The sequence below is a fragment of the Lepisosteus oculatus genome, chromosome 5 (assembly GCF_040954835.1).
Source record: "Lepisosteus oculatus isolate fLepOcu1 chromosome 5, fLepOcu1.hap2, whole genome shotgun sequence".
NCBI classification, from domain to species: Eukaryota; Metazoa; Chordata; class Actinopteri; order Semionotiformes; family Lepisosteidae; genus Lepisosteus; species Lepisosteus oculatus.
This window is the reverse complement of record NC_090700.1, coordinates 1,864,857-1,874,403: the sequence shown is the minus strand read 5'-3', so window position 1 is coordinate 1,874,403 and position 9,547 is coordinate 1,864,857. Positions and strand designations below refer to the sequence as shown.

General features: G+C 43.7%; 1 protein-coding gene across 1 annotated transcript; it reads right to left on the bottom strand.

Annotated features, from left to right (window-relative positions):
* Positions 1 to 362: 362 nt before the first annotated feature.
* Positions 363 to 9,155, bottom strand: LOC102691666 (thread biopolymer filament subunit alpha). The gene is made up of 10 exons (XM_006627891.3): positions 8,514 to 9,155; positions 6,847 to 7,058; positions 6,585 to 6,645; positions 5,873 to 5,968; positions 4,608 to 4,784; positions 4,224 to 4,349; positions 3,590 to 3,703; positions 2,914 to 3,020; positions 1,630 to 1,943; positions 363 to 1,111 (listed from the first exon to the last, which is right to left on the bottom strand). Exons 1-10 carry the CDS (start codon positions 9,084 to 9,086, stop codon positions 1,092 to 1,094), a joined length of 1,800 nt encoding a protein of 599 aa, XP_006627954.3. The 5' UTR covers positions 9,087 to 9,155; the 3' UTR covers positions 363 to 1,091.
* Between the last annotated feature and the right edge of the window lie 392 nt (positions 9,156 to 9,547).

Below are 9,547 nucleotides of genomic sequence, written 5' to 3'. Positions count from 1 at the left end.
GCCTCCGCAAAATGAATGTTTAGGTGTTTACAGGGGGTGTGGCTGTCAGCTTTGCTGCCTCACAGCTCTGGGGTCCTGGGTTCAGTTGTGAGCTGAATGCTTTCTGTATCAAGTTTGTTCCCCATGTCTGTGTGGGTTTTCTCTGGGTGCTCTGCTTTCCTCCATCCTTCCAAAGACAACTCTGTAGGTTAATATGTCTAAGTTATCCCTGTGCGTTTGTGTGCGTGCCCTGTGACCGGCGTGCTGTCCAGAGTGTGGCCCAGACTTGAGATCTGTTCTGCCTTAACTCCTACCAGAAATAAGCTTTCTGAGGATGGGTGGTTTTATTGATACTCCAGTAAGTACAGAAATGACACCAGGGAGAAAGTTAAGAAATGACGACTTTATTTTGTGTGTCTGTCAAAATCCTAATATCCTGGGGTGAAATTTTATTTCTCCTTTCTCATATGATTTTTGTCAATGAAAAAGAACAGAGATGTATTTTCCCAGTTCTGCGCAGCTTAAACTGTCCATGTCACACGTTGACGTCTGATTTTAAGTCTTGAGAAAACGATTAAGAATACAAGCAATTAAATTACATCTTTGACAGGAAACTTGTTCCAAACTACCCAGAAAAATGTATTGTTCAAAGACAATGTAAGATCTCACTACATTCTTGTTGTACTGTAGATGTTTCCATTTTGAAAAGTGCAGAATTAATCAAAGATATATAATTTCAGCCACCCAATATACTAAGTCAGACACATCCGTCCATTAGGTCAGGACTTAAGAAACAATTACTCAGACTTGTCTGTTCAATTTAGGGAAATCAGGTAAACTGACCCTGAGACTTGATCTTACCATTCATCTCGTTTAAAAAAACAGAAATTGAAATAGGATATATAACACTGAAAGTTGTTGATGACAGTTTTACAGCATGTTAAGCCCACTGGAATTTGACGGAACAATCAGAAAGACACTGGTTTGTTCTACAACGGCTGTGAGATTCTCTCTAAACCTCTTTCCCATGTAGTGAGTGAGAAGAACTGTAGGTTATCGGATGTGCTCGTTCCCTGTGATGTTTCCAGAAAAGCCATAGCCAGACTGTGTCATCAGTAGACAGCAGATGAAACTGCAGGGACAAGACACAAGTGCTGCATTAATGGAACAGGATTATACAGAAGGGAAAGGCAGAAGTCAAGAAAGCTTTGAAGCTCTCGTATGTACCCTTTAACACCACGACGTTTATAGGCCAGTGGTAGACAATGTATCTTCCTGTGAAAGCTCATACGATGGGAAAAAGTGCTCTTCTTGTTATAGCAATGCTTTGTCTGTAGATCAGGACAGCGTCTAGATCTGCACTCTAACAAAGTAGCGGTATTTTCTCAGACACTGCATGAGTTTGCATGGAAAAGGGAAGCAGGATGTTACTCAAAAAGACTTACAGGTACAGCTTTGGATACTAAACCATGCTGAGCTCCAGGGACGGGCCAGCCGAGATTTGTACATATAGACTCGTGCACTGTGTGCCATTTCCATATTATCGGAGGGAAATCTGCTTACAAAACCCTGCTGTCACCTGAAGTTTATTTCCTGGAAGGAAGACGAGCGGTATTCCGCCGCTGCTCCTCTAGGGGGCGCTGTACTCACGCGAGCTGCTGTTCAGCGTGGAGGACAGGAACCCGCTGCTGCTGCTGCCGGCGCCGCCGGCCATGCCCAGCCCGCTGCCCGACAGGCCCAGTCCCAGGCCGCCGCCGAGGCCGCCTCCGAGGCCGAGGCCCAGTCCCAGGCCCGCGCCAGACCCGAAGCCGAACCCAGAGCCGAGGCCGAGGCCGGCTCCTCCTCCCAGACCTGCCGCCCCTCCTCCCAGAGCAAAGCCTGCTCCGGCCCCGGCGCCTCCGCCTCCGCCTCCGCCCACCGCGGTCTTGGACATGTGCACGGTGATCCCTCCTCCCGACTTCAGCCTGGGGAGGCACGGACACCGCGACGGCTTTGTTTTTTTAAATACGTTTTTATTTAAACACCAGAAATACCACACACACACACAAAAAAGAGGAGGTAGAATATCGAAATAGATACAGAAATAGAAACTTCACAGCCAGAGGAATTCACAGTTGTAAAAACTAAAAATGATACTTTTTACATCATTCCACTGTAGGACCATTTCCATTGTGGTCCAAGCGTCATCACCGCCAAGGAGGAAAGCGGAGAACTTTTATTTTTTTACGTTTTTATTTGATCTTTTAATCTTTTAGATCTGCTCCACCCAAAAATAAATGTCAGAGAAATCGGAAGAAACTCTGTAAACAAGGTCGAAACTACCTCTCAACACGGTCAAGTCACTTTCTCAGGAATAGCATCAAAGACTATAGCATATTCATGGGGAGTGACAGGAGTCTTAATTTTTTCCAAAAATACTGCATATGTCAAGAGTCTGCCCTCTTCATTTAACAACTGGGCCTCTAGCCAGATTTAGTCATCATACCAAGTCGGAAAAAATATGCTTTCATGTTTATACCTTATATATTTATTATTCCAAATATAATATGTCTGTGGTGAAAAATTATGCTTATTTATATGTATATATGCTTATTTATTAAATTCCAACATAAATAACTATGAAAGTTAGATAATTTATGTTTAGGAATATAAATTGGAAATTAGCTTGGACAGTTGCTGATAGATACTGTCTTACAAATAAAGTTAAATCTCATTTAAATTCTTAGATTTCATCCTGTTAGACTGACACTTTCTAGATCTACAACACGAACAGGATGACTTGTGTGTACGTTTTTTCAGTAACGAGAAGGAACCCCTTTGTTTGTTAACGGCGTATAGGCCAAGAGGGCAAGGCGGATTTGGAAGCGCAATGGCGAGGGGGAAGGGATAGGGGCGTGGCGGAGAACCGGGAGCGAGGCAGGCCGTTGTGCTCACCTGTTCTCCTCGCTGTCCAGGAGCTTCTTGTAGGCGGTGATTTCCACATCCAGGGACATTTTGCTGGCGAGCAGATCTTGGTACTCTTGGCCATAGTGAGTGATTTGCTGGGAGAAAAAGAAAGTGAAACAATTGTTCTTTTGCAAAAAAAACATATATATATTGTTAAGTATTTATGCTGCATAGCAGTGGAAGCAGCTTCTTAATCTGAGAACCTCAGTCTTACATCCCTTGTTATGTCCACCCTTCCACCCGCTGAGAACACGCAAGTGAGATTTAAAAGTGCTTTGCAGACTTCAGACCTGAGGTTATCGACTCCCGGGACCCAAACAGGCTCGTGCAACAGAAAGCCTTCTTTCTAACACAGACTGCTTATTTTCCCATAAGCCGATTAACCTACCAATATGTCTTTGGGAGGAAACAGGTGGGAACCCAGAGGAAAACCCGTGCGAACTTGCGGAGAACTTGCAAACTCTACACAGATAGCACCCCAGGAACTGAACCCAAGGCCCCAGTGCTGCAAGGCAGCAAAGTACTAGTGCACCACTATGCCATCCCTGTTTCCATCATGTGGGGCATGGAAATGTACAGAGCAGAAGAGGTAACAGTGCCAGGAACTCTGCGTGGAGTAGCTCTTCAAGTGTTGTTTCCCCTGGAGATGGGGGGGCGGGGCTACCTTTCTGATGTCATCCAGCTGCGACTTCAGGGTGAGGACCTGCTCCTGGTACTGATCCGTGTGGCTGGAGACGTTGGCCTCGGCCTCTGCTACATGGGACTCCAGCTGCAGGTTCTGCGGAGAGGAGCACGACACAGCACTCACAACGCTTTACCACAAATCACATTAAGGCTGGATTGCGTGCTTCGCTAAAATCTTAAAAGTTTGGAGGGTCTCGAAACGATAAATTCTCACTATGCATTCTTCACTCAGAAGCGAATCAATGTGGGTTGGAGTGCAGACTAAGCTTTGCTTTATTCATGATGCTGTGTAGGATAACGTTTGCATCAGACACAGAGCATCTCAAGGGCATTCTTTGTGTTACACAGCCTCTTGAAAAGTTAGAAAAAAACATAAAACCCTAATGCCCTTCTACAGAGTGTCAGTCCTATCTGATCAGGCCTGAAATATGTCCTAGTATAGTTTTCTGAGCAGTTATTTTACTGATTTAACACTCAATATGTACAATATTTAAAGGCCAGGTCTGGCTCATTACATTCTTAGGTTTATGGCTCAGTCACCTCAGCTTTGCTTTCTCAGCCAGATGAATCAGCAGAACTGAGCACAGGATCCGACACACATAAGGACCGCAAACCTGTGTTTTCACTCTGTCGATTTCCCTCTGGATTGAGTCGATCTGGAGTTTGTAAAGCCGCAGCTCTTCTTTAGTGGTGGTGAGGGCCTGGATATTGGGCTGGGTAGAGCCAGACATCATGGAGATCTGTACACAAATTGAAAAGCCAGTTTGTTTGTTTGTCTCTGGAGTGGATCCTGATATTGGGATGTGTGGGTTGTCTCGGGGCTAGACAAAATAACCAACGTTGAAAGAAATCGATGAGATCTAATGAGAATGAAGGGCGATCCCAACATCCCACTGTTGTACCCCATCCAGAATGTTGATACTGTACGTGTTCCATGACTGCATTACTACAAGTCACCACTTGATGGAGCAAGAGGCGCACGTTCAAACAGTCCCTACCGTGTCCTGCACGGCGAGGAGGGAGTCCTGCTTGCTTCTCTGGGCCAGGGCTTCGTAATGGGTCTTCACGTCGCTCAAGGCTGTGGTCAGGTCATGCGCTTGGGCCGCGTTGTCCACGGAGATCGAGAAGGCGGATTTCATTCCACCGGTGACGACGTTCCTGACCTCCTTCACTTTCTGAAAACCGGGAAAAACGTTATTTCATTGAGTTTAAGGTGTCAGAAAGTTAAAAAAAAAAAGTGTACAAAGTGAAAGAGAAAAACTAAAACAGAAATCTGATATCCCAGCTAGCCTGACACTAGACCAAACATTTACTGTGCTTTGGTTTCCATGATTATGCAGTTCTTTTATTACAATACTTCTGCAATTTTCATCAAGGTAAAAGTTTCACATGTAAACTACTTCAGAATCCTTTTGGGTGAAAAGGGCAAGGAATTATTCTTATTCTTCTGTTGTGAAAATGGATCAATCAGCCTGTTTTCTCCAGCCCTTTTTTAGAATGAACATTACTGTTATGCTACAGAAACTAGCACAACTAAAAGCTAAGGCTTTTTTAGAAGAACCGGGTTCTTTGGGTAAAACAGAAATGAAAGAGAATGAAATCTGGTGGAAGCTGTGCGCTTTGCAAGAAAATAATTAACATTCTTCCCTTCAGCTGATACGTCTATATCAGATTTCCCAGTGCCTCCGTTCCATTAGGGTGGATTATAATGCTATTTGAATTTCACAAAACATTCACTGAAATGCAGGATGAAAAATACGCTTAAGTAGTCCTTAATATTCATTGCTGATCCCCTCATTAGAATTCTCTGTAGCTATCTGATTGATTTTAGCTGAACCAGGCAGAAGATAGCGCCTAGTAGCTTTCAGATCATTTGAATCCACCGTGATTGATGAAAGGACATTTTAATAGTATACAGAACATCAGCTTCACAAATCTCGAAGGGGCATATACAATGGGGCTCAGAGTCAACAAAAGCATATTATTTGTATTTTTCTTTCAAAGATGTTTGTGTTTTATCCATCGTTTCACCGTCTACTCTAGGGGTTCTTGAACAGATATCTCAACACTATAATCCATGCACACAAAAAGCAAATAATAAAATAATTATCAATTAAATTAATTAAACTGATTCATAATTAAATGAATGATGATAAATATTTGATAGAAATCACATTAAATCAACAAATCTCTTTTGAGATGCTTGCTAATGTATCACAGATATAACCTTGTTTGTGTAAAGTGTGTGCATGTGAGTACTTACAGCATCGTAAATCTGCTTGGAAAGGATAATCTGGTCTTCAAGTCCGGTGATGTTGGTTTGCAGCTCAAAAATGGTCAAATACAAATTGTCCACCTCCTGTGGGAACATGAGCATATTCTTCAGCTTCCAGACTGAATGTAATGGACTTTTTAAATCCCTTCAGAGCCAACTGCTTGTTGTAAATGTTGTAGTTGTGGGGCTGAGCAATTTGTAATTTTGCCTTGAGTAAACCCCTGGAGCACAGAGAGATTTATCTGAAGAGAAGACGACAGGACCTATTTTACTGAATCTTGCACAATTTATTTTAAAGAGAATGGAATCCAAATGACTTCTCAACACAAGTATGTGGTTTTTCTTAAAAAAAGGTCAATCTGGCACTTCTGGGAACTAAAAATGAAACAACAATTTGGTAAAACAAATACAAAAGTTCCAGATTGTCAACTAAGACAATTAAATTTCATATTCAGTAATTCACTTAATATTTAATTGGCATTGAAGAAAGTAATCATGCTTGAAATCTGATATCACTGAGTTAAGTAAAAATTCCAGGTAACACATTTGTAAAAATCGTCTTGTATTGTATGGTAGCCAAATCCATGGAAGTGTGTGTTAATTGTGCGGTGTTGGGTCAAGGGGTAGACACAGGCATGATTTGAGGCAGGCAGGCTATGCGCAGCAGCCTGAAAACCCAACTGATAATTATTTTACCAACCTCTTTCAATGTGGTCCATTCTACCTCCAGAGACTTTGTAACTGATGTCTCCTCATCGTACCTTAAGAGGAAAAGCAAAACACCATAGGTCACACAGGGGTCACACAGCTACATGTCTGAACTGCCTTTCTGGGTCGATCATCTGTTGCGCTCCAGTTAACCGACACGTTTTTTTTCCTGCATTTTTTGCCCCCCCCAAATCATAAGAAACATTGAAGCAGTTCAATAAGGAGGTACCGAGAACTTTAAAATGAGAACTTACTTAGCCTGGACATCATCAATGACCCCCTTGTAGTGTTCGATTTCGGCGATGATTGCCTCTTTGTTGGTGGCCAGGCTGTCGATCTGGGTCTTGTAAGCCCCGATGGCTGAGGTCAGGAGGACAGAGGTGCTAGCAGGGCCGTTCTGGTCTGGGTTTGTGAACATGCTGATCTTGGCTCTCAGAATGGCATTTTGCTGCTCTAAGTGTCTGACCTGCAACAGATAAGTCAGGTCGGCACCACCGACTGGATGGGATCCCTGGACCAATCACTAGCAACTAATCGAGCTAGGTGGGCCAGATGACCTCCTCTCATTTTTAACATTTCCCACGTTCTTCTGCTCTTAAAAGACAGGGCAAAGACACCCCTGTCCTTGACCAAATGTACTTTTGCTGCTTCATTTTTTAACCTTGCGACCTGCTCTTTCTGAATGCATAACGTACATTTAATGCATTATTTAATAGGTGTATTTTTAAATGTATTAATCCTTTAATCGGGACCCATGGAAGACAATCCTACAGAATCGTATAGCATATGCAGAGCAGCATGTATTTGCAGACAGATACACAGGGATTTATTGGGTTCTCTGTAAAATTATAGATTCGTTTTAGCTGGGCTTTCACAGTCAGTATTCACAGCTTAGCACATTAAGCGTCTGCTGTAAACTGGTAGTTCTATATCTGGCCTCTTTTAAGATTTATTACCAGTGTCGCTGAATCTCTTACAGTGTTTTATTAAATTCTCTCCTTGCGGCTGCAGTCCTATTTAACAGATACGTGGCTGGACTTATAAACATTTTTTGTATTGGTGTGATTTACACCTTTTGTTATAAATTAAAAAAAGTTTTTTTTCCAGGAAATCAGGGACTTCTGGCCTCTAACAATCTCATGCAACCTGCCAAAAGGACTTCTTTCTCATGATACATAGCGAGGACGAATTCTGTTATTACTGTGAAGCTCTGGAAGTATCATGGTTGGAAGTGATTTGCTGAAATGTATCTATATGGTTTTAAATTGTAATTAATGACAAAAGATTTGAGGCCAGCAAGAGTTCAAATGAATAAACCATTCAAAACGCTCATCATTTGAAGTAGTAATTGAGGTCACTTTGGTCATTAACACAATAATAGTGCAAATGATGTTCTGATTAATCCCAAAATTGCAGTAAAAGAAAATTGTAACAATAGGAGACCAACATAATTAAATTGTACTTTTAGATGAGGTGTCATATGAAAGATTAATTTACACTTACAGAGACTACAGCTAACATTCTCTGCAAAGTCAAAATCAAAACCCACACACAAGGACATTGAGACGAGCATTTAAGCTGAAATGTGCACATTTCATCATGGATTTAATTTTAAAAAGTTTGCTGATGCAACTCAGGTACTTATGAGAAAGTCACTCTTGTGAAAACAAGGTATTTGTGTTTGGAGAGAATTCCTATTAATTTAAAGTACTGGTTAAATGCAAGAAAAAAATCCAGCATGTTTTCTCTCAGTTTCTTAATTCAACAGCATTCAATTATCCTTTGTGTTCTGAATGCGTGTGAAAATTTTAAGTGACTGTGACAGGGCTGGAAAAGTTTATGCACAAAAAAGCAATAACAGTTAGGAGAAATAACAGCTAAAATTTTTTTGATAATTTCTTTATAAAACAACCAACTGTACCTTGTCAATGAAGGAGGCAAATTTGTCGTTCAGAACCTGCAGCTCCTCCTTCTCTTTCAGCCTGGTGACCTGCACTGTGTCGACGGAGGGCAGCGTGGGGTCGATGCTGGGCATCTGGCTGATCCCCGAGTCGACACTGGTGACAGTGCCGAGGAACGAAGGGTTGAAGCCATAGCCCCCGATTTTGAAGACGCGGCCCCCGAGCCGAGCTCTCAGGGGGGCGACGCCCGTCCTGAACCCGGCCATCCTGCTGCCCAGGCCCCCAGCAGAGCCCAGCGCGCCCAGACCGGCCCCCAGCCCGAATCCGCCCACACCCAGGCCTCCGCCGACGCCCAGCCCGGCCCCCAGCCCCAGCCCGCCTCCGATGCCCAGCCCGTAGGCGCTTCCCAGCCCCAGCCCAAGACCTCCTCTGAGGCCAAGTCCAGACCCCGCACCCCCTGCTACCCCCAGCGAGCGCGAGACGCCAAAGCTGGCACCTCCGCCACTCCTGCTGGCGCCAAAGAGCTTGTTGCCGCCATAAGTGGCACCAAACCTCACTGCTTGCCCGCTAATTCTGCTGCTAGTCTCTGTCATCTTGGCTCCGTGGCTCCGTAAAGGGGTATAGGTCTCTGACTTGAATCCTCCAGGTAGGCAAGTTCCCTCTGCCTCACCAGGGTGATTTATACCCCTCACTCCGGGCTGGGGGACGCACAAGCTAGGCATCTGATTTGTTGCCCCAGTGTCAACGTCATCTCGTGAAATCCAAGAGCTCTGGCTTCAGAAAGCAAGCGTCTGCCTCCGAGGCACTGAAAGGTCGGGATCAGGAGAAATAAAACGTGTTGGGAATGATCTGCACCTGTGGGGCGCGTGTGATTGACAATCTTATCAAAAGTCTCACTTCCACACCCTGCTCTTAACTCAGCGTTTGAAAGCTTAGCCTAAAAGGCTTTATTGTGCTGTTGCTGCTTTAGTTACTGACTCTTAAAAATGCCAACCAAGGAGAATTGGCCAGGTTCTAATCCGTCCTCTTTTGCACAAAGCATTCTCGAATCCTG